At 35.1% G+C, this 24,316-nt stretch overlaps 1 protein-coding gene across 2 annotated transcripts; it reads right to left on the bottom strand.

Annotated features, from left to right (window-relative positions):
* Positions 1–707: 707 nt before the first annotated feature.
* Positions 708–23,565, bottom strand: LOC149083135 (kelch-like protein 12). 2 transcript variants are annotated; one of them, XM_089236277.1, is made up of 12 exons: positions 23,301–23,565; positions 20,835–20,957; positions 19,575–19,876; positions 17,856–18,027; positions 17,505–17,691; positions 13,519–13,665; positions 13,047–13,178; positions 12,514–12,690; positions 12,183–12,329; positions 9,618–9,783; positions 8,044–8,146; positions 708–4,712 (listed from the first exon to the last, which is right to left on the bottom strand). In XM_089236277.1, exons 1-12 carry the CDS (start codon positions 23,466–23,468, stop codon positions 4,677–4,679), a joined length of 1,860 nt encoding a protein of 619 aa, XP_089092403.1. In that variant the 5' UTR covers positions 23,469–23,565; the 3' UTR covers positions 708–4,676. The 2 variants fall into 2 exon arrangements, with proteins under 2 accessions (XP_089092403.1, XP_089092404.1); XM_089236278.1 differs by lacking the exon at positions 708–4,712 and adding an exon at positions 6,649–6,799 and having other exon boundaries at positions 23,301–23,534.
* Between the last annotated feature and the right edge of the window lie 751 nt (positions 23,566–24,316).

The raw sequence follows: 24,316 nt of genomic DNA, 5'->3' as shown, positions 1-24,316 counted from the left end.
GACAGATTTATAACCGGATTGTAAGTGGATGTGTGCGACCCATGAGAGGAGCCTTCGATAGATCTAAAACCGAGGGGAGAAAAATGTAAAGAGAAATCACTAACAGAAGTTTATAATCTTTTTCAGCCGTGACCAAAATCAACATCAGCTTTGCGATCAACGGGACTGTTTATCCTTCGGAATTAGTGAAACCAATGACGCGATAAGTGCATTTATAACAAGACCAAGTTGATTTGTACGACCCTTCTCGGAAGCCCCAGCGAATCAATTTGGGTCGTAAATCATAGCTCGAAAATCCCTGACTGCAAGTGGATTTGTACAACCGTGGACCCCTCACAAGGGTGGGGGCTGACAGGGTCCGGGATGATTTTCATCATTTTTGTCTTTTCATACTATAAATTCACTATACAGCGGCCCGTAGAAAGTCCAGCTTAGAGGCCTTGCTGCAGGATGCTACATAACTCTTCTCGGAAGCCCCCTATGAATCAAGTTTAGATCGGGACCCGGACATTAAAAACTCCAGCTTCCACAAGAAAAATGAAAAGAGACAAATGATGAAACACAATAAAAACCGAAGACAAGTGTTTAACTAAAACAAAAAAATATAAATAAGCATAAAAACTAAATTTCATCGCACAATTAAGATATCCAAAAAGCGAAAATATTTTTTTAAAAAGGAAATGAACAAAAAAAATCCAAGATTATAAAAAAAATGAAACACTTTATTAAAGATTGCAATATGGCATAACAAATGACATAACTTGTAAGAAATATACAGACTTGTTCACTAGTACATAAATGCGTGCAAACATTTTTTTTAACGCAATATATAGTAATTATATCCTTCCATCATAACAAATATTTATAAAAACTGGAAATAACTAAAATTAGAAAATCTATAGAGAACAGGAAAAAAAAGGACTTAGTTCGATATCACAAAATAAAAAATGCATTAATACACGTTCTAAAACGCAACACAATTGCAACCAAATTATAATTACAAATGAATTCTGAAGTAGCGGTTCATCTAGCAATAAAAATAAGAAAAACTATTGGTGTAACCCTCCATAATTTTAATGTAACCTTTCTTTAATGACAGTGAAATTCACTAATTTTTAGAGCTGCTATAAAAAAGAGGGAGGGGGCGCATTCGCATGAAAGTTTCTAGTAGAGCTCTATAGAAAGAAATTTAAGTAACTAAAAATACATTCTGGGAATGGCCATGCTCATGAAAACAAATATCACTGATAAGTCAAATTCTGATTATCTTCATTTTCTAATGCCTCTTTTTCCAGTCTAGCACCATGTGTCAAGAGGGAAAAATATACACATTTTATAAGTTTTTTGGAAACTTAATTACAGGAACAATTAATTTTGGCTCAAATAACATACCTCATACTTAACACATTGCCAAGAGTATGGTGCAAAATGAATTCTCAGTTCCTGTACATTCTACAAATATAACAGAACCGTGATATTTCGGAATCAGATATATCATCTCCACCATCATGTCAGTCATTAGTGAATTAATAAAAATCATTATGTATTGATAGTGGTGATCATCATTAAATTAGCACTGTATTGTGGTTAGGTTTTAAGGCAGGAGAGGTATAAATAACGCTCAAAAATGCATTTAGTCTCCTGAAAAATTAAAACAATCTTTTCCTGTTTCCCATGGAAAATGTGTTAATTCCTGCCCATAAATCAAAAACTAATGATTATAATCTTTAGGAGATCAACGTGAGTATAATTTTTTTAAACAACTACTTCAAAAAAAAATTGTTACAGAAACACAATATATATGAGTGACATATGCATAATATATCAAACAGTATTATGGATGAAACTATCACAAAAGCTAGCTAGCACCAAGATATAACCATGTTGTTGGTAAGGTACCACTTATATACAAAGAAAATTGTGCAACTTGGTCATGAATTGGAGGATCTGTCAAAAATGGGTAAATTCAAATGCATTGCCAGCCAAAACAAATTTTAAGAAAGGTTAATTAGGAATGTAAATGAAAGATGAAATAAATCAGTTTTAACTAAACAGAAAAGAAAAATAATTTACACCAATTTATCAAAATGCTTCGATTACCACAAATTCATCATTCAGATGAAATTCTCCCAATATACTAATACAGAAGAGATCATTCATAAATGCATAAGTATACAACTGAACCTATGGAATTCAAATGACTAAATCAAAACTTGATTTAACACAATCGTTACCACTCGTCCATCATTAAACTACCCAACCATATGTGATGCAGCAGCAAACACTATCATATGATTGAAACTCTCAGATTTATTTACCAAATGGATTAAAAAATAAATGAAAATAAAGAGAAAAATTGGTTTTCAAGGTTTTGATTTAAAAAAAAACAAAAAACAATAGTCACTCGGACTTTGTCAGCTGGGTCAATTATCGGAATCTTTATCCTTGCACACGATTTTTTTTGCACCTAAATACTGATTCCCCCGATGGATTTATACACACAATTTTGCACCGCCCCATCAATTTTTTTGTTTATTTGTAAAGCAAATGGTGCAATTACTATGAAGTGATAGGTAAATTTCACAGTATCCTCCAACTGAAATCAGTTTGCTATGCCATTCGTGAAGTTTTACTAATAGTGAATAACAGTAAAAAAATTCTGTACATCAAACAGAAACATTTAAAATGAAATTACACAGAGAGAAGCACCATCCATATAAATTTTCTATCACATACTCTTTTTTACAGCTACCGAAACGGCATACATAAATAAAGTTACCCACTTATTTATCTAGAAAGGTTCAAAAATAAAATGATCAGTTTTAAACTTTCAGTCATGGTCTCTCTTCATCTCCACAAATCAAATATGAAGATTTTTAAGGGATGTCCTTCGAATACTAAAACACTGAGTACTATGCAAGGGGTAAAAAATGTATTTTGGGTGTTTGATCTATCTTGACAACCATGCTATAATTTAAAAGTCAGTCTGCCACAGCTGCTATACAAGTTAAAAATAAATTAATGAAAATTTTGTTGGTTTAATAATTCTAAAGTTAAAAAAAATAATAAAGTAAATTTTTCTTTGAAAACTACATTCAAACTACATTAGAATTAAAATTCAGGGTTTTTATCAATAATTCAAGCTTTTAGAACAACTTTTGTTTAAAAAAAAAAACCAGTAAAACATGTCCAAGTCTAAATGCAAATACGGTGAAAACTAGTTAAATGTGAAAAATTTTGTAGATCTGGACAGAAGAATAGGCATCACAATGTTGTTTAATGCATAATCTGTCAAACACTGAAGTAAAGAGCAATATTTGAAGAACTTAAGCACTTGCATATATTTTTTTTTTTCCAAATGAAACTGCAAATCAATGTTTTATACTGCAACAAGACCCCAAAGTATGACTTCTGCCTATAGCATCCAGAAAAGGATAGAATAAGGTGCAAAGGTTAGAATAAAGAAACATACTTGGGACTCATTTTTCTTTATCTTGGAGGTGGTTATAAAATATCAATGTCCTATTTACCTCTAGTGCAGCACATATTACAGTACCAAACTAGATTCCTATGCCTTTAAGCAACAAACGCTGGAGTTTTGTATAGACTTCAGCTTTTTAAATTTTTTTCAGACTTTACCATTTGAGATTCAAATTTTGGTATCAGAGTTTAGATTGATAGAATAGAGCAGAGTGGCACAACTCATTTTCAATCTGCAGAATAGATACCAGTTGGCTGCCGCTATTAGACCGAAGGCTGGTGTACTTGTTGTATTGCATTGTGATTGGTACCTTTTTTAACACACCTTTCGCATAGGCCAAATAGAACCTCTTCAAATGCCAAATACATCCCACATGTTAGAGACGTACCCTAGAAAAAAAAAATTTCCCAGGAAAATCATTTTTCTTTTTTTTTTGCTACTTAATCAGAACTCTGCCAATGTGATTGCACTTTAAACGAGTCTTGCTACATCTGGAACTAACCAGGCTGAGCACTGAACTTTAAAACTCAACCAAATTATATTTTCCTATTAAATATTTTATGCACTGTGAAATCACTGAAAGCTCAGAGATCCATTCTCTTACAGTGTAAAAGATATCACACTAAAATAAAAGAAATAGTTGAGTTTCACAAAAATAAAAAAAAATGGAATAGATGAATTAAAATATTTCAGCAAGGAAAAAAAGCTAAAAAAAGTTGTGTCTTACACTAATTTCATATATATCAATCACTTGGTGTAACGTATCACAATATATCATTTTCACATATAGCAGCTTTTTTTTTCTACAGTATTTTACGAGGGTTAGCCAAGCTTACGAGAGTTTTAAAATGCCAAGTGAACTTTAACAGAAAAGAAAATACACATTTCATCAGTTTCATCAGACCTGGTAGACACCCTGCTACTGAACAAAATAAATGCAAAAAGAAAGAAAACTAAAAGATATATATGTATGTCAATACACAAATGAAATGTTATAGAATTTGAATTAATATCACAAATCCCAGAAGCTCCTTCTCAATTCTTCTGGGCTCCAACTGGGATGGAGATTGGCATAAAGTTCTATGAACCTTTCCACATGGTCCAAATGTTCTTCCACTGTGACTAGCATATGCAAGATGCTGTCAGCCAAATGACAACTATCACTGTCTCTTGCCAGGTCAGAGATAATAGATTGTCAGGAACGATCCCTTGACCTCCCTTCTGATGGAATCTATTACAAAAAATAATAATGCATCATAAGGAAAAAAATTCACTTTACTGTTTATACATTGAAAGTACATTTGGAGATTTGATATCTTCATTGGAGAAATTTCAATGCAATAATATAATGCAATTTGGTAATTATAAGTTGTAATGTACTAATTATACATTTACGAATTTGATTTTTTTAAGAGCTACATATTCCCTGCACACGAGGACCAATTAGTACAGTACCTAGAATTTATAACTGATTCTGAACAACTTTTCCTTTAATACAGTGGTGTGGCAGTGCTAACCACTCAGTATGAAGACTTTCTGCAGCAACAATAATCCTGGCACCATCCCCCCCCCCCCCGAATGAGAGGGAGCAGTAGCCCAGGTCAATAAGATACTCACCTAAAGTACCAAAGGATGTTTAGAGGTGTAGCAAGTTTGATACCTTGCTCGTCCTTGTCAGAAACTTTCCTGACACAAGGGTACAACAGAAACGTTGACATGACCGCAGAAAACGATTGCGACCGCATGGAGTCCCACATTGACAGGTTAGCGCACCAATTGCTCGATGAGTATTAAAAAAAGGCTGCCTTTTGGAATCGGCAATAAATTGTAGGTCCCAGTCTAATTAGCCCTCATGTGCAGAAAATAATAGTGGTGCAACAAAAACTATCTCTAATGAGTGGATGTTGTACTTGTGTGTCAGGAATAATCCTTGTCAGAATCCTGACACCTCTGAACATTCTTTGGCATGTTGATACTGATGAACCAGACACACCCCTCTTAGATGTGTGAGATATTAAAATATTCTAAGAGGATTGGTGTATTTGGAAGATAATCCTTTGGTACAGTAAGTGAGTGCCCCATCAACCAGGGCCACCTGTTTCACCAAGACAACAGCCTTCCACTTCAGAGAGCCAACAGAACATCTGCAAATATCTTGAGTGCATCCTGAAGCGAGAGGATTTAAAAAGTAAAATACGTAACGTAGACTGGTCTGCTTCCAGGAGCAGCACCCTGAGGACATCAGAACCACAGCCCTGAAATCAGAGCCTAATAGAGAGCTGCACACGCATGTTAGGAAATCTGCTAAAATAAGACGTCAAATGCACTCAGACAGCAACTTCATAGATCTGTTTAGAGAGAAGGAGCCACAGTAACCGAAGATGGACAAATAGTTTTTCCACTTCACTTGCTGATGTACATGAATGGTCTATGCACCAGCCACCCTCTAGGACAATGTGCTTACATCAGCTAGTGTGGCAAAGCCTGGATGTCTCTGGGTTCCTATCACTATCTGTTGAAGAGTAAAATTATAAATTGTACAGCATGCAATACTCTCTTGATCTAAATCCTATGGATCATACGTGGAATACTCTAGGGCAGGAATTCTCAAACTTATCTAACATTTTCAACACCTTTACTAACACCAAGAAGCTTTGGTAACATCCTAAATTGTAGTGACACAATTTATATTGAGGAAAATCACTGCCTTATAATTACTTGAATATCATGCAAACTATATAAGTTTTATCACCCCATGAGCATATTTAAAACCTTATGTTGAATGTGTTGAGATGCTGCAGTACAATCTTATCATATTCCCTGCTTGACTATTTTTGTTGTATTACATCATTGGCAAAAATACTTCAATACTATGACGTGCAATAATTTTTAAGCCAATTCTGAATTATGCTGCACTGTGCAGTTATGTAGGAATCGTGATTCCTCACATAGGGAAAGCTTATTCCACTTGTATAGACATCTCAAAATCTGTCAGAACAATGGTGTTCACCAAAGCACTTAAGGACACTCGCTGCTTATAGCTGATTTCATATTTGTGATAGACATATTGATCAACTCCCGCATTAAACAACCCATCCAGGATATATTCAAAGATTAGCATTATGCCGATACGAGTTTGAGCATACATTCAATTACCATATGGGTGCTCTTCTTCTTCTGATTGGCATATTGTTTCTCAACTGCAGGTCCACAAGACATTGCTAGGGGTTCCACAAGAAATAGTAATCAATAGCAGTTGCAAATACATGTAGTTCTAGCAATGTTCTAGTGAATCCACCCCTATATTGTTGGGGTTTCCTAGAACATGGGATATTACACATTTGAGATTTCATAAAAACATTTATCTAATATGCATTCAAAATGCTAAAGAAATATTTATCCAAAAGATTTTACATTGTAAATCTTGTTTTTTTAAGCAATGTTTCTATCTATCCTCCAACCATATTATAATTTCTTGAATAATTTTATGCCCTTTTTGGAACGATTGTTTCATCTGTCACAATTCTGGCCCTCCGCTGTTTAAACCAGTGTTTCCCAAAGTGGACAACTGCAAGGTCCGGGGGGAGGTGGTGTATAACATAGGATCATATGCGTTGGCTTGAGTTGGGGGGGGGGGGGGAAATAGAACAAAAAGTTCGGGAGTCTATGGTTTAAACCATTCAAGAAGTTTCTGCTCCACTTTTGTATACTTACCTCTATTTTCTACGAAACAGAACAATCAACTAGAAATCTATGTTTGGTTGCAAAACCACTACTAATACTTAACTGCAAATACACATTGTAAGCATTCCTCTGGGGAATTTCTAATGAATTGATACATGCAGGAACATGGTGTGTGTGTTTGAAAATGCATGGCCCTAATGTATTTATGTTGTTAGTTATGCTTGTGTAGTATTACAATAGTGCTGTCTTCAATTTTATAAGTGAAAATTGCAAATGCCTGAATTTTTATGTTATGCAAGTATCGTGTTGAAGGTCTGTCTACCGCAAAACCACAGAGGGTCATAACACACACAAGCAGATTTAGTTCCTTTGCCATTTGTAAGGTAATTAAATTATTTTAATAATTTTTTTTTAATCAATAAATATTTTTGTGAATATCCATTAAGAGACCATACCCTTAACTATAAAAGTTTCCGCAAATACAAAGTTGTCAATCATTTAAGTCTTTCAACATCAACAAATTCTAGATAAACAGACTATTTTTTTGAACTGAAGGTACTTTAATTTTTTCACATAAACTGATTATTTATGAATACAAAAAAATGAGGGAAATCAAGGTTACTTTTTCTCAAGGTCTCATTGCATGGATCTATAATTTTCAAGGTATGCTTGGGGCTCCTAGAGGAATCGCCAAACTTTTGGTACTAATACCAGTTAAAACTACTTAGAACTGACAAGTTTTGATGCACTGATACATTTTGGTCTTTTGATTAGTGAAATAGTTTTGATTGAGAATATTTTATGTCAACGCATGAAATTTTATCTGATCAAAAAATATCCGGTATTTCAGATAAAAAATTTAATAGAGAAATACTTACTCGCAGTGTTGCACAACACAACCAACTACGGGCAGTTTGCATGGCACCAGCAATAGACCACGTGTCTGTATCTGGATCATAACACTCAACTGTGTCTAGGTGTCTGTAAATAAATGAAATGAATACTAAACAGAAGAATAATTAAAATATAGTATTTATCAAATTCAAATGTTAGTTTTCATGAAATTATGAATTGAATGGTTGGAGAAAAACAAAAAATAATGTATGAGAAATCTGAAAGAATTTGTGATACAAGGAGATTTCAAGAAAAATTATATATAATAGGAGCCAATTAATTGGTGAAATCTAAGCTTTGAGTGATTCCCGACCATTTTTACAATATTTATAGGAATAAAAGTGAAACTGTACAATACAAAAAAATTTGTTATTTATATTTTAAAAAATTTGTATTTCTTCCAAACTGTCATCTGCTGCCTTTCTGATTTGTTCAATATTATAAGCCTCCAAACAATGCAAGCTATAACTTTTCAAAATCAGTTAAACAATAAAATTGACGGTATATATGGACAACTTTTATATAAAAAGAGCCAAGCACCATGAAATCAAAACTGAGAAAAATATATTTAAGGTTATCTTCAATTCAGTTATCTCTTCAGCTTGGTAGTTGGTTCAAGTGCACACAGACGGCATCACAGCCTATGTCACTTGGTTCTACTTAGATACAAAATCCCACCTCTCTGAATAGTTCAGATGTTGGTAAATGTTAAAAATGGTGCTTGGTTCCTTTTATATAAAAGCCGTCCATATACAACTACATTTTAAATACAGTAGAACCTCTTCACCTTCTAATCCAAACACTTCTGTTACAAATTTTTTTTCCTCAATCCATTACTTTTTTTCTTCTTTAAACAAAATTCTGTTTCTGCTTTCTCTATTACACAAGCTATTTACTTTTTTGTACCATTTTATCCCCCCCCCTTCCATCCCATGTACGGTTGGTGTTCACTGTGGCTTTGGGGAAAGAGAAACAATGAACAATGATGGCAACAGCATTTCTCAATGAATGTGAAAAGTCAGTCTCAGCTATGATCAAAAAACTTTTCCTTATTCATTTCTCCATGCTGTACTTTCAAACATGTGTTTTATAACTTGCCCAGTATCCTGTTTTTTTGTTTTTTTTTGTGATTATCTAAGTGAATTTCCAAACATGAACAAAAACACAAAATATTGTATTTGAAATTGTTTTATTTCTTGATATCTTGGAAAAACATTGATTTTTTTTTTTACTGACACATGTATAACTCTTTAAAAAGCTCCAACAAGATATCTCACCTCTTACTTTAGTGCTAGTATTGGCAAGCCCAGATATTTTGCAAAATTGATTGCTCAATGGAACACTTTTCATCATACCCTTTACTTTGCACCTGCTGAAAATCGGAAGCCCACTTGATCAAAAAAGATAGGCATTTTATAGGGACTTTAGTGATTTTTGCTATGCCACTTAAAGGGTTAAGGCCCTGAGCTAAATTAGTCACAATGCCAACTCGTAGCAGATACCAGAGGTAAATTTCAGGAGAGTATCACATATTTTAGAGAAAAAAAAACAGACTTACGTATCCCATTCTTCCTCACCACCACATACATAAATCTTTCCTTCAAGGACAGCTACACCGGGCTGATACCGCTTCTCTTTCATTGGTGCAACTAACTTCCACTCATTTTTCACAGGATCATAACATTCCACCTTGTTTGTACTGACAGCTGATGCTTGATAACCACCTGGGAAAAAAAATAACTTGAATATACATATTTTACAAAATGTTTACATGGATAAATAACTTCAAAAGAAGTACATAAAATGTCATTTTTACCCCCTTAAAATATTGTCTTCAAACAATTAATTTGTACAAACAAGTTTTATTACACACATTAGCTTGTTACTTGAAATAAACAAGACCACAGGAAATGATGAAGCCACCACTACATAAATAAGTTACAATTCTGTAGCACAATTGAAAAACATTTTTTTTGCATTACATTAGAACTTTTATTTGCAAGTGTTTTGCAAGATGAGTACAAGATGAGTAATGATTCACATTACGATCAAAAACTTTTGTACTTTGTTTACTCAGTTTCACGTGATCGCAACTAAAACAACGGTTTTTCAACACATACTGTGGGATTACCTTCTACCACACAGTCAAAAGGAACAAACCTCACCCTCCGAGAGTTTTGGAAAGACCATTTCCACATCATGCACTGCCTCAAGATCATTGATAAAAAGTCCTGAGATAGGGTAGAGAAGAAAACCCTCAATGCTATTGAAAGAAAACTATGGGCTGATTACATTACTGAATGTGGCTTTAATGGGTTAGATCATGAACAGGAGTTGTCAGTTGTCAAAGAGCTTGTGTCCTTGGAGAAGACGATGGGACTGAAGTGATATTCAAGAACTAAATAGAAAAGGGGAACATAGCTTCGAGTTGACCACAGATGAACCGATGGATATCTATTGCATGCAACAAAGAAAAAGCTTATGAACGGGATCTGGTCTGAGGACAAAAAATATAGAAATGTGGTGAGAAATTCTTACTTTAAATGAGAATAGAAAGATGTATAAAATGTCGGAAGCTGTGCAAAATTTTGTAAAAAAAAATAACCACCCAAATAAAGCTATAGCAGTCAAGAGCACAATGAATCAGTCTAATAACAGTGTTATTTCCCCATTTCTGCAACAACAAAAAGTTTTTGCTGTGAAGTTTAGATGTAAACTCTTTTATACATTTCATTGGTATAAGCACATTAACATGGTTAAGAATGTATAAATCAACTGAGAAAAAAACTGCTTAGTTGTTCCAACACAATTTCATTAAGGGGGTCATTCAAGTATTACATCAGCATCGATGGGGGGTTTCCGATTTGCTGACTTTCGATGACAAGGAAGGGGGGTGTTTGGATAATGCTTACGTCATCAACCACCCTTTATGAAAATATTAAATATTCTTAATGACATCCTACTCGGTACGCCAAAAACGAGAAAAATCTTTCAATAGTTTGTGGGCACTTTTGAACCAACATTCTTCCTATTAACAAATCCTAGGAATACGTCCTATACGTTCCAAGAACGTGTCCCATTCTATAGGACCACTTTAGTGATCTCCAAATATCCCACAGATCCTTCAGGTGCTCTGAAAATGTGTGCAAGCTGCTCAAGTGTTCTGGAATTGTGCCACGCATCACTCAAATGATCCGTAATTATGCCGCGGATTACAAGTAATCTGGGGAAAGGCCACAGGTAACTTTAATGATGTAGAGCTGCACTGTGTGCTGCTAAATTGCTCCAAAACTGTGCCACATGTCACTCAAGAGCTCTAAATGTGCCACGGATCGCTTAAGTGTTCTGGAACTGTGTCGCGGGTCACTTAAATGATCTGTGAATGTGCGACGGGCCTACTTGAGTAATCTTAAAAATGTGCCACGGGCCTACTTGAGTAATCTTAAAAATGTGCCACGGGCCTACTTGAGTAATCTTAAAAATGTGCCACAGGCCTACTTGAGTAATCTTAAAAATGTGCCACAGGCCTACTTGAGTAATCTTAAAAATGTGCCATGGGTCTACTTGAATAATCTTAAAAATGTGCCACAGGTCACTTAAGTGATCTGTAAATGTGCTGCTTAGTTCATTTTTACAAAATTAGGTTGGGGATGGGGCAGGCTGCATCAGCTAACCCCCAGGGCTGCATTTGGTCTGTGGGCCAAGAGTTTATCATGTCTTATAGGGTAGGTCACAATGAATTTCTTAAAAAGAAATCTTGAGTTCTTCAAATAGCATTGGAATTAACAGAAATTGATTATAACATATAAAGGTATTTTCTTCCAAAATTTTGATTAAAAAATTTTTTTTAAAAGAATTTTTGTTGGTGGGGGGGGGGGCCCGTGGCCCCCTCCCCCTCCACGTACGTCTCTGATCCCACCAATATGCGTTAGGATTTAGGGAGCAGAGCTGATGACAAAATTTTGCTGATAAGGGAAGAGGGGGTCAAAAACACCTAAAAATTTGCTGATGTAATACTTGAATGGCCCCTTACTAAAAAGAGCAAAGTGTAAACTAACAAGGGGAGTTGTAATAACAAATTTTTTAACTTTGATGTGATTTGAGCTATTATTTCAATGCATACCAATCACATATATGAAGTTGTTGACAACACATGCCTTTGCACCAGATCGGGGGATAAGCAATGAAGCTTGTTCTGACCAAGAGTTAGTTCTTGGGCAATACCTTTGCAAAGAGTCTACTTCAACACCATCTTCTAATATGGCCCCACCTACAAATGAAATTTATAAAAATTTATACTGGCTATAAAAAAATTATAAATAGCTACCTTTAATTTTTAATATGTCTTACCAACTTAAATAAGGTCATGTTTCTATTTTGTTATCGAATTTCAGCATGTTTTGTAATCATTACACTTGATAATCAAACAAATGCTACAAGTGTCGTTATCTTACCAGCCACATAGAGGTGACCTTGATGGCCAACAACAGCTGCGCTAGTCAATTGTATTTTCATGGGTGCAACAATTTCCCATGAATTTGTGGTTGGATCGTACCGCTCTATTGAACGAAGTCTTGAGGATCCTTCCCAACCACCAACAGCATATATGTATCCATCTAAGGCAGCCAAACCTAAAATGATTTAAAATATATGTTTTTCTCCTTTCCTTTTCATGTGGCATTCATGTACTTTATGATCTTGTGATACCCTTACTATGAACAAATTTTGCATAAATTATTTTTAAAAACTGTTTGAAAAACTTCACAAAAAAAAAAAGAAACAGGAAGTTAGGATGGAAATACAAAGAGGTTTGAATTCAAATTCTACTACAGGTGACACTATTTTATGAACTAGTCCTCTATAATCCCAAACAATATAAAATGAGTTTTTAATGTATAGAGTTTAATCTTCTGGAGGTACCTTATTTTTACACAACATGCCAATTGTAGGTAAAAGACTAAAAATTTTGATTTCCACGCACACATACCCAACTCAGAACGAGCAACATTCATAGGTGCCATTTCTTGCCAACAATCAAACACAAGATCATACTTCCACAAAGATTTGCTAAGGGACGCATCAGGAAATTCTCCCCCAGCTGTATACATTACATTCTGTCCTGCAATAAAAGGTTATCGTGTTTTTCTAAAAATTGAAAAAATTTTAAACTTTATAAATGAACACATGATGGAAATACTATTAACATGCAGAAAGAGTAAAGTGCCAATATTTGTCTGATGGATATGCATAAATAAGAATTTTTTTTTAAAAACCCGTAGAATAACTGAAATGTTATTAATTTTGTACACCACAGAAAATATATCGAAACAAGAAAAATAATCACTAGGCACCCATATATTGTGTGTGCCTTGAAATTGCAGTTCTGTACTAGCACAGAATTCATGGTTATAAATTTAAATTAAGTTAACATGAATAGCAAAAGGTATAGTTTTACTTACCAGTAACCACGACTCCATGCTTGCTAACAGCAAACGGAAGAAAAGCCAAGCTTGACCACTTCTTACATCCTGGGCTGAAATACTCCACACTACGATGAACAACTTTATCATCTTCACCTCCAACAACAACTATGACTTCATAGATACCTATGATTGTGAAAATATATTTATTATTCTTTTTGACATAAATTTTATATAAAAAATAGTAATTTTATATCATGAAATCCATGAGGGAAAAAAATATTAAGGTTTTACTTGCACACGCACGCGCGCACGCACACACACACACAGAGAGAGAGAGGAAAGGTCTTCCTTTTTCTACAAATATATATTGAAATTAAATTTTGAAGAACCTAGATCGACAATGGTAAACCTCTTCCTAACCCTTGTGCTAATATCACAACTTATTTGTGCCATTCAGTATGTAAGTTTTTGCGTGTCCTACTAATTAAAAAAAAAATTGTCATTTTGGGTTGCCAGACACATCCTGCATTAAAAAGAAATCGTCCAGAACCCCTAAAATTTTTTATTAAATTTGATAAAATTTAACTTTTCCCCCCCCCCTTTGAATTGTACTATTGAATTCATACTTTTTTGAGACCCTAGTACTCATTGGATGTGCTCATTACAGAATCGGCACCGTATAGGCTATACTCTACATAAATTATGCTTGGATCATTCCTGGAAAAAAGCAATCAATATATTCACATAAAACACATTTCAAGTGGGGGTTACACATGTGTGTGAGATAAATAATGCAACCATATACTCTGCATATTGATTAAAAATTTGTTCTACTAGAAACACATGTATAGGTATCCCTCAATAGCAATTTTTGTATGCAATTTTACTATAACACAATTTTGAGAAGTTGATGTTAAAATTACGACTTGCAAAATTTGGTCTGTAATTTGATTGTAGTCCTGAAAGACTATGTGTAGTGCTTTATTGTTTTTCTTTTGCATATTCATTCTTATGTGAGTTATATTTGAAAATTTATATATTGATTTTTTTTTTTTTAAATGTATATAATATATGCATCATTGCATCATATTATAATGATAACACTAATAAGATAAAATGGAAATGTGCAGCTACTTATCTTGCTATTAACTAAAGCATTGTGTTATCTTATATTTGAAAAAATTAAGTAAAATCAATTCCATAAAATCCTAACCATAAACTAATTTTTACAAAATATAACGATAGTTGCATTTGACCTACAGATAAAATATTCTTATAGACCTGCTGGGGGTCTATTACGCTCATGTCATTATGCCTGCGTTTCAAGCGTGTTTGCGGTGCATTGTGGGATAGATTTACGTCACCATCGCTAAAGGTTGATTTTTCTCACATCGTGGCCGCTTGCGCGTACATTTTTTGATGGTGAGAGCAACGGAGACAAATTAGTTAGAATTGGAAATTATTCATTCATTATTAATTTATCAAATTGTTCATTATAATGAATAATAATTCTCTGAATTACGTTACTTAATTTAGTAACATGATTTAGAGACAGCATTATCGTTTAAAATGTTATCTGTACACATACTGATTGGAAAAAATTATTCATAGTGGTAAATCGTTATAAATTATACTCGGTACAAAGATAAATCACTCTACACAACGGTTTTTTTTTTTTAAATCTTGCATGGAAATGCCTTTATTCTAATCTTAAACTCATCTCAATATAAGAATATTATTTAACTGGTAAATCTCTCTATCGCGATGTTTTCCAGACATTTTAAAATTCGCTCAATATTTTTTTTTACACCTCGTTCAAAATCGACATCAATATATTTTTGAACGTCTCCAGATTTTCCCCTTCTTAATTCGTTTAATAACATTGATATTTTGTAATATCAATTAAGTATTGCTACTTTCTGTGCAGTACACAGACGTGTAATGCAGTAAACACCATTACACACACACACACTATACTCTGCGCACTAAGTACACTATAAAAAATCAAAGTAAATTTTATTAATCAACAAATAAATTCTTTCTAATCTTCGAGTGCATTTTCTGATCGGAGTATAAAAAAAGATGTCAACAACAGTGTAAATTTAGTGGCACTTCATTTTCATGTGTGGAACAAGGAAACCAATTGTCTAATTGATGATGTAAATAAAAGGTTACTTGTTCTTGATTTTGACTTAATATCAAGACGGTAGATTAAATGTGTTAAAAACATGGTAATATATGATGATGATATTTTTGATAGTTGTTTTGCAAATTCATATAGCGTCATTGAACTTCAATATAAAATCATTTTTTAAACGTAATAATTTAGAAAATTTCCCCGCGTGCCAGTATCATGTGCGTGCATAGCCTACCTTTTTTCTCAAATATTTGATGAAAGTAAAAAGAATCCGGATGAATTAAAAAAAAATGTAGCTTAGAAAATTAGGGACAACCAACCGCACGAGTAAATAAAATAATAATAATGCACGTGCTGCAGCACTCGTTGATAATGATGATGATTGTCAGCAGCGGAAAAAATTATCCGATTGGTCCATCCCTTTCGGAGCTAACGCAACTCTCGGACCAGAGTGTTTTTCATAAAATAGATAACGACATACCGCGAGTTGCTGAGAAAAATCAAGTTTTTGACAATGGTCGCTGAGATTTGCGTTATGAGGCTCGTTGAGAATTTGCGTTACGGGCGTGATGTCACTAACGACCTTGTTATATAACGACATGAGCGTAATAGACCCCCTGGAAGGACACCCTCGTCCCTTGGGGTATCAGAGTGAATGTTCCTAATTTGTTTTATGTTTATTTTCATGTATTTGCTTTCTGTTACTGTTTTTGTCTTTTTGTACTACATAATTTATCATGTTTTCGTCACAATAAAAATGGACTTGCAAATTAGAGGTATGACACAATCAAAATGACAATATCTGCTGGATTTGTTGATGTGGATGAGACAAATATGGAAGAAATGCTCAAATCCATCTCAACAAATCTCATTAGTGAACATATTTTGATAACAAATTCACAGCATGCCCTCAGAATTTTAATCGAAGAAAATGATCTTTTTTCTTTGCTTTTCATTCTCTTAAAGTTTTTATAAGGAGATGAAGAATGCTACTTATCAGCTGAATTTTGACTGCTTTCATTAAAAAGTTATCAGTCACTTATATCAGACTCTTCAGAAGAGAACATCTACACTCACTATAGAAGCAATCAGTAGTAGTGAAGACGGAAGTAAATAATATCATAGGTATACACTTGACCTGGGGGTATCCCCCCCCCCCCCTTGTGTACGCCAATTGTGTTTTTTTGTATTCATATAAGCTAAACTGACTAGATTTATTTATAAGTTTGAATAACTCATTCATTCAAAAAAATTATTTTAGTGTGGGAAGTTGTTTATTTTAGTATTCTACTTCTGAAGAAATTCCCTATCTTACCCATGTTAAATTTAACTCATTTTAAGCGATTACGTTTTATGCAATCATTTTGTGGAACCAATTAATTGCTTAAAGCGAGGGACACCTGTCACTGATTTACAAGTATAACATTAATTTGTAGTGTCTTGTTCTTCTCATAAATTTAATATTGCACGAATTTAAGTCAATATGAATAACAGATATAATATTACAATAGAAACTGATTTATAATAAAATTATCACAAATTTTATATCATGTGTAGTGTTGCAGTTAATTAGACATACATAAAATACAATCTGTGCTTATTTTTATTATTTCATACAGACTTGAGCAATTAGTTCATAAAATCAAAAATTTGTTAATGGGAAACAAGTTAAAAAAAAAAGTTATATTGTTTGCAACTAGGGAACTAGTTGAAAACATGTCAGTTTGTAAACTGGGGGTTTATAAAATCAAGTGTGTTGATGTATAACTTTTTTTTCAAATAACAATAGCAAAATTTTGGACAAGATTCAAAATTTATCAGAAACTTATTGACAACCTCAATAATAATTACATTCATAAGACTAGCATGAAAAAAAATTTCATACCTACTGAATTTCTGGGTTTTGTTCTTATGTTGGAGAACTGATGGCGTCTATCAGGCAAAAGATAAAACATTTTTGCTTCTTCTAAAAGCATTTGGCACTGAGTTGAGGCAGTGATGGCAGGTACTGTCGCCACAAAATCATTTAAGTAATATGGGCTTAAAAGAGGCAATCTGACCTGTTCAAGTACCTAAACATGAAATAGAATGAAAAATTGACTTGTGAAAATGTAGTTAGCCTGATATTGTATAGCTTAAGAATATGGGCCTTTGTTCATTTGACATCATATCATGATACCTCACTCTAGGTCTGTATGAAAAACCCAGAGACACAGACATGTGATGTACTAATTACCTTATCAAAATCTTCACTCCTAGTTGTAGGATTGTAATTTAACCACAAAAGAACTGCTTCAAAAACTACTTCTTCCTTATCAACATTTAGATCATCACTTGATACAAGTTCTATAAGTTTATTGCGACTCAATGTAAGAAGTTCTTCATGCAGCATCACATCTTTGAAAAATCTGTTCGAAAAAATTTAAATAAATTATTTTTAAAAATGACATTAGCTATGAAAAATAAAATTAAAGTACTAATGGTAATTCATGAGATATGATTGTCTCTCATTGCTGGTAAATCACACTCAATTCATCTAAATTTCACTTTGGCTCTTTCTCATATGTATAGGTTGAATTCGAGGTAATCACACTAAGGGAATACTATCCCTTAGTACTTTTAATAGTACTCACCACTCAGCCCCTTAACCGGGACAAGGGCTGAAATTGACCAATGTCGGCAGAGCCTGGGTGGCGTACGGGTTAAAAGTAAAAAAAAGTACTAGTACGATAGTACTAAAGACCAGGGAACTTTGTACTATTGTACTAAAAGGTTAAACAATTGACAAGGAACACCTGTAAATAATTGAGGCAATCAGAAAACATGACTCAAACAACAGAAATAAAAGCAGCCGCTCCAACATGTTATCACCCATTTTGTTGGTTAATCCTTTGCCTCCGTAATTCTGAGCTACTTTAAGTCATGGGATGGAAAATTGGAAAACATTGAACATTAGAACTCCTTAAAGACCTCTTTTGCCAACAACTTAAGGAAAGGGGTTCACAACACCTGACCTGCAGGCCACTTGTGGCCCCTAAAGCAGAATGTGCCAAAATCTGTGACGGACGTCGCAGAACAATTAGCGCTACTGCAGAACAATTTGGAAGAATTTTAAGAAAAAGTACAAAAAAACACTATTAATTGTTTGGGGATTTTTACCGCAGAACATTTCCAGTCAGCTGAAGGCTCGTCGCAGAACAGTGCTAAACATTCTGCTTTGGGGCTTGTGGCATGCCAAGCTCTTTGATAACGTGTGTAGTATAGCTTCAGAATTCACAACGTCTCCGACGACCACGTCCCGCCATAGTAGTGTGTAGCTGTGGTGTGTGTCTTTTGGGTTTGCTTCTACTCTCTTCAATTTTATTATTTTTTTATATAAAGCATTTGACTTCAACTGTATTTCCCCGTATTAGCCGGCATATGGCAAGGGTGACCAGTATGCCAGGAACAGACTACAAAGTATTTTGTATTCTTTGACCATGTGTTTGACATTTGAATAAGCAGAGTGAAAAATTGAATTGCACAACAAAACATACTGTAATATCAAAGTCGCATCATCTCTGCACGTGCAAAACATAGTACATTTATGTTTTTTGTGTAATAGGCTGGTGATAACTAGGTCAGAGCAATAAATAAAACTGTTACATTTTCATTATGATTATCAAATTCCCGAACAAAACACATCGTATACAGTGAAAACTATTATTCTATTCAGATTCACATATTTATTCAGTATTTAATATCAATATTGGATCAACAATTTAATCATCAACTTCTTTATGTATGTGATCTTTATTGAACTTTGCTTTTCTCAGCATGCCAGGAACGGACCAGACAAGCATTTAAAAGGCTGGTGTCCTCCAATTTTTACGGAATGCCTGCTAATGTGGGGGGAATATGGTGGATCTGCCCTCCCAGTTTGAGTATTACGAAGGAAAATATAAAAAAAAACCACCTGAGAGCAAACTCTTTTGCTTTCTGCTGAAGCTGCACACAAGCATGCGTTTCTGCAAAGCAGTGAATTCCTAAACAGTTGCTTTCATCCATATGCCTCTCCATGAACAAGCAACAAGCATCGCGGATTGGCAGAACTTCTAAGAGATTGGCAGCTGAGAGCAAGGCTTGGACGTTGTTTTTTGTAATGCACAATTGTGCCGTATAAGCATAATCCAGCAACAGTTTCAGGGTTGAAGCTTCCACGCCATTCAAGACTATCTGCTTTTGCTGGCTTTCTGCCATGTCACTTGCAAACATAGCCTATAGAAAAATAATTACGATATAAATGAAAAAACATACAAAAGTGAATTGCATATATGAGAGTTGTTTTCAAGCGGGAATTTTTTCCCGCCTATTTTCCGGAATTTTTGGTGATTTCCCTTTATCAAATTAGCTGAAATTTTGTCGAGAAATTAAGAAAACTACTTTGTCGAGAAAGTTCCTCCACAATCTTATATGTAAATGTAAAAGTATATATGGTATAATTTGGTACAAATATGGTACAAATCTACAATTTTAGACCAATCATTGCCAAATTTTAAATATATACCAAACAGGAACAGGACAAAACGTTATCTTACAATGTTTTTTTTCAGTAATTTCCACACTGAAAATGTGCTAAAAAATTAATATAGTGGGCAAAAATTCTGATCTAGAAACCCTTTTGGGAGGGATGCTTTATTCTAAATATTCTATGTAAAAATAAATAAGGACATTTCCCGTTCTTGATGGTTCCAAAATGTTGGAAATTTGCAAACCCTATAGGTCTATGTAAACCAACGCTTGACAAATCAAAATAAAAATGCAGGCACCAGCCAAATTTCTCAGGAACCAAGCATGGTTTTTGATCTAGGAAAAACTTGTCATTAAATAATGCTTTCTTTTTATTTGAAAGAATTTAACATCGTTTGACCCTATAGTTGGAGATAGAGTTGAAAGTCTTGGGGGGGGGGGGGATCATGATAATGTCAGTTCATATACCCATATACATTAGATCAGTCGATTCAATGCTGATTTTCTAGTTGTAAAAGTGCTTGGGATTTGTAAAGCCCTGATAATTAAGCCTATGCCCTTTTTTTATGTCAATTTTACATGCAACTGGTACAAGTTCACAAAGAGCAACTTCCTCAATGGAAGTAAATATTACTACATCCTGAAGTGATGTTTTCAAAGTTTTACATATCACAAATTAACATAATAACATAAAAAACATACTCACTTTGAAGTATGAGCTGAATGACGCCAGTACTGCTTTATGACAAGGAAACTCTTCCCCCTCAACACACAAAGAAACATCGCAGAACCTTTTTGAACCTCTCAGTTCATTCAAACCAGATAGAACCTATGAAAACATATAGAAATTACGAAACGTGAGAAATAAATTTAAGATCATGTTAGCGTTTATGTTTCGAAACAAAAATCTGGTGTAAAACAAGGCTTGGAAATTTATTTTTTTTTTAAAACTTAGATGCCAGCCAAATTTCTTAGAAGCCAAGCATATTAACCCCTTAACTGCCACGGGCATTCATATATATATGTGGCTTACGGACTGTGCATTTTTTGCTGCAGGCATGCCACTGTGGTGATCATAGTGATGGACTCGCATTGCGGGGGACCTAGGTTCGAGCCCCACCGTTGCCACAGTGGTGGGTTCGACTGATGTTGGGTTTCTGTGGTTCTCAACTTTGAGGCACAAATGTGAGCCGATCTCCCCGTTAAAAAGTCTCACCACAGAGAGCAACAGGCCTATAAGCAGTACAAATATTCAGTCATTACACTTCCCTCACTTCACTTCTAGAGTATAGATGGCAACACTGAAAAATCAGATAACACTGGATATGCATCAGACTTAGGTACACATACTTCCACTTCCGGCACAACTCATTAGGTAGTAAATTACTCATGTGATAGACCCAAGTTGTGCTCGGATTGAAAAAAAAAACTTCTTTACAGTACGCGAGTGAAAAAAGGTGGCACTGGGAAAAAGTAAGATTTCATTGGCAGTTAAAGGGATAATTTTTGAAAAAAACTAATTTTTTTCAACTTTTGCAGGAATGTTTGTGCCAAAATTTTAGGCACTAATATCAATTTTTTAATGACCATGGCGACCTGGGATTTGTCAAGTCCTAGTGCAAAAATGTCACTCCGATTTTGAATATAATCATTAAATCAATAAATAATCATTTTGATGTTAAACATTAAAATGATTCCCAATCTAAACTGATCCCAACAAGTATAATTCATGGTCTTTGTTAAAAACACAGATTGGACCCAAACCAAGTTCCAGGTCATCTAAATGAAGCTTTCACAGATCTATTTTAACAATTCTTATGCATTCAAATTGGGTCAGATTTCTGACCCAATTTTCAGCTGGATAGACCCGGGCTAAGATTAGGTTTTCTGTGACGCGCACACCTTGAATCGCCCGCCGTGACACCCCTCTACTCACTAATAGAAACTGAACAATCTTCTGATTCCTTTCCAGACAAGTTTCCGTCCCATAGAATCTCCTACAGGTTTAACTGTACATACAGTCAGATGCGCTCTGAAACAACCGAATTTCGGGAAAGGATGCAAAAAAACTTACTCGTTATTACATACCTTATTCCGAAAATAGATTCATTTGCTTTTATTTTCTGGGGACAACTGGGGGGGGGGGGAAGCATAGAACACCAAAGGTTGAGAACCCTGTTTAAAAAAGACATGTATTCCTGCAAATCAATAAAACAACACACCAAACTGCATGAACTTCAATTTAACTTGAGCGAGAATCCAGAAAGGGCAATCGCCCCTCTCCCACGAGCTGAATAAGGTACTTTTCTATTATAACCATCCACTTGGTAAATTTGCGCAGACAGTTTGGCTCAGCTTCTTTCTTGGCGAGTTTTCTCTGAGTAGGTATGACTCTTTCACACACAAACACATTTTTGTTTCCCTTCAGTTAAAACCACAGTTTTTCCCCTAAGAATGTAACCTACCTGTTGTGCGACACTGAAGGTGTTGCTTCATTAAACAGAACTGTTATTATTGAAGTGGAGATGAAGTGTCTGTCAAAAAATGTATTATCTTTAATACAGCTTTCATTTCGATGGTGATGGTTCAAATTCGAAGATATTCCGATAAATTCTGTTTAACATTTTTTATATCAATGTTCTTGTTAAATATCATGCCAAGAAGCCTAAATATCATGTCAACAAGCCTAATATCGCACAAAATTAAAATACTATGCCAACAAGCTTAGTACCTCGCCAAAAGCATATGGAAAGAACCTAGCTAAAATGCGCCAATTCGGTGTCGAAATGCATGGTTGATTATAAATGAAAAGTACCCTGAATAACATGAGGGAAAAAATTATAATCTATATTGTAAAATACAGAACCCTCCCCACCCCCTAGACACACTGCCCTGGATCCGCACCCAATGCACTCACTCGCAGTGTGAGCACTGAAAGGTTAGTCACCTGCCAACATGACTAATCCCAACACACAGAAAATGTTATTGTTCTTCTCCTGGAGTTGACAAAGTACCTTCCACACTTTTAAACCCAATTGAGGAGATTGAGTACATTCTCCTCCTCCCCCTTTAAGGAGTGGAGAAACACTTACTGATGTTTCAAAACAAATTAAGAAGCGACGTATAAAGAATGAATGTAACTTTAGAAATGTAGAAAGAAAAAAAACGAGACCTGCACTGAGTGGGCAGGATCCGTGAAAGTGAACTCGTCTTGATCCAGTGTGCTGAAACTGGAACCAGAGAGAGACTCCTGGCTATTCGAACGGAACAGTTTCGAAGTTTCTAATTCAAACACTTTCCTTGGTCGACTAGCGGATATAGTAACCTGCACGTTATACATAATTTACATATTAAGAGGAGACCATGAATTTCATATAGCGCACAACAACAACCACCACCATCGCCACCTCCTCCTCCGAAAAATCCTAGAAAATCCTAAAGAATAAGGTTACCTTTGTAACGGCTGGCACCGCGGCACCGGTGCCTTTTCTCATCACAGCTAGCTCCTTCTGCTACGCCACTGCATTAGCAGTGCTTTCGTGTCATTTATGATTTTTTCGATGATTTTTTTCCCCTTTCAGATGATCTTCCCATGTGCGTGTGTTTAAGCCGGGTTTTCCTAGGAGCAGGTTTCCTGTGCCGCGCGCAACGTGATTCACCCAGCGCGACACGCCCTCCACTCACCAGTAAGAAAAGCAGCATGACTGTTTTCCTACAGAGCGCAATACGCCTGACGACGGCGCTTTAGGTCGGGCGTGATTGGCCAACTGCTTCTGAAGGAGTCAAATGCGTCGTGCGCCGCGGTTTTGCCGATATTCTCTTCACTACTTCTGTGTTTTCTTTTCCTTCCCTTCAAACCGGAGCATGCAGACGACAGAGTAGCTGATGCCAAAGCCATATACTTTATATAGCCGCCCTGATCTGATGCGCCTCGCTAGGAAAACACAAACGCGTAGCGTGATTATGTAACACGTTTCTGTCGGCACGAAATAGTCTAATTCGGTTCACGCTGCGCAACGAACCTATTCCTAGGAAAACCCGGCTAAAGACCGAGCCTATAGCCGGGTTTTCCTAGGAGCCGGTTTCTTGTGCCGCACGCAACGTGATCCGCCCAGCGCGACACGCTGTCCACTCACCAATAAGAAAAGCAGCATGACTGTTTTCCTACAAAGCGCAATACGTCCCACG

The sequence above is a fragment of the Pholcus phalangioides genome, unplaced genomic scaffold (assembly GCF_987345545.1).
Source record: "Pholcus phalangioides strain wild (caught in Gottingen) unplaced genomic scaffold, Ppha-v1.0 ptg000009l_1, whole genome shotgun sequence".
NCBI lineage: Eukaryota > Metazoa > Arthropoda > Arachnida > Araneae > Pholcidae > Pholcus > Pholcus phalangioides.
This window is presented reverse-complemented; position numbering and strand designations above follow the sequence as displayed.